This window comes from Rhea americana, unplaced genomic scaffold, assembly GCF_003343005.1.
Source record: "Rhea americana isolate MKP2758 unplaced genomic scaffold, rheAme1 scaffold_1538, whole genome shotgun sequence".
Taxonomy (NCBI): domain Eukaryota; kingdom Metazoa; phylum Chordata; class Aves; order Rheiformes; family Rheidae; genus Rhea; species Rhea americana.
In genome coordinates this window covers 1-1,565 of record NW_028185637.1, presented here as the reverse complement: position 1 = coordinate 1,565, position 1,565 = coordinate 1, and the positions used below count along the sequence as shown (strand labels likewise).

The following is a 1,565-nucleotide window of genomic DNA, read 5'->3' as shown; positions in this document are numbered from 1 at the left end:
GAGATGAAGGTGGGGATGGGATGGAGATGGGATGGGGATGAGGATGGGATGGAGATGAAGGTGCGGATGGGGATGGGGATGGGATGGGGATGTGGTGGGCAGAACCACCCGGCGTCTCCCCGCTCCCACCGAGGAGGAGACCCCCCCCCCCAGTGCCAGGCGGTCGCTCCCGCGGCCCTTCCCGCTCCGGAGGGCTCCGGCGGTGGCTCCGCACATGATAAGCCGCTCCCCGCTTTCCCACGCGGCTTTCCCCGGAAACATTTGACGGCGGACGAGGGAGAGGCAAGGGCAGCACGGATCCGCATCTTTAATGCCGTGGCGGGAAGCGGCGAGCCACGGGGACGAGCCGGCAGCCGAAATCGGAGCCTTTTCCGGGGCGGACGCGCCAGAGCCGCCCCCCCCGCGCGCTCCCGGGATCCGTCGTGCTCATGCAGGAAAAGCGGCGCCGCGGGCCGCGTGCTTCGGCTCGGCGGCAGCGGCGCTCCGGGGTTTTTCCCATCCCCAAACCACCCGGAAAAATAATAATAATAATAATAATAAAAACGAAATACTGCAGTGAAAACGCTCGGCCCCGGCTACGTCCCGGCTCCCGGGACACGGCACGGACGCGCTCGGACAAGCACAGCACGGAGAGGGCGGTCGCGACGTCCCGGCGCCGCCGCCGCGGGGGGAGGAGGAGGAGGAGGAGGAGGAGGAGGAGGAGGAAGAGTTCGGTCCCGCCAGGCTGCCGCGGGAAGGGGCAGCGATGCCGGCGCTCGCCCGGTCCGGCGCCCGAGCCGTCGGCGCCTCCCGAGGCCCCGGAGCGCCGCGGCCGCTAGCCCAGGTGCACGCGCTGGTGCCGGATGAGGGCCGAGCTGACGACGAAGCCCTTGCCGCACTCGCCGCACTTGTAGGGCTTCTCGCCGGTGTGGACGCGCAGGTGGGTGATGAGGGACGAGCTCTGCTTGAAGCTCCTGCCGCAGTGGGGGCACTCGTAGGGCGTCTCGCCGGTGTGGATGCGCTGGTGCCGCGCCAGCGCCGAGCTCTCGAAGAAGCTCTTGCCGCAGCTGGCGCAGGCGAAGGGCTTCTCGCCCGTGTGCGTCCGCCGGTGCTTGAGGAAGGCCGAGCTGTAGCTGAAGCCCTTGCCGCACTCGGCGCACTTGTAGGGCCGCTCGCCCAGGTGCGTGCGCTGGTGCGTGTTGAGGTTGGAGCTGCGGTTGAAGCTCTTGCCGCACTCGGCGCACTTGTAGGGCCGCTCGCCCGTGTGGATGCGCTGGTGCACGACGAGGTCCGAGCTCCAGCTGAAGCTCTTGCCGCACTTGGCGCACGCGTAGGGCCGCTCGCCGCCGTGCAGCCGCCGGTGCTTCACCAGGTCCGAGCTCTGGCTGAAGCTCTTGCCGCAGGCGCCGCAGGCGTAGGGCCGGTCGCCGGTGTGGATGCGCCGGTGGGCGTTGCGGTTGGAGCTGCGCGTGAAGCCCTTGCCGCAGTCGAGGCACTTGTAGGGCTTCTCGCCCGTGTGCAGCCGCTGGTGCACGAGCAGCTCCGAGCGCCGCGAGAAGCTTCGGTCGCACTGGCTGCAGCTCTGC

At 69.4% G+C, this 1,565-nt stretch overlaps 1 protein-coding gene across 1 annotated transcript; it reads right to left on the bottom strand.

Annotated features, from left to right (window-relative positions):
* Nucleotides 1–283: 283 nt before the first annotated feature.
* On the bottom strand, nucleotides 284–1,561 carry LOC146598766 (uncharacterized; the record flags this gene model as incomplete). Its single annotated transcript, XM_085299764.1, has 1 exon — nucleotides 284–1,561. A coding segment is annotated over one exon (747 nt), but the record flags the coding sequence as incomplete, so codon positions are not given.
* Between the last annotated feature and the right edge of the window lie 4 nt (nucleotides 1,562–1,565).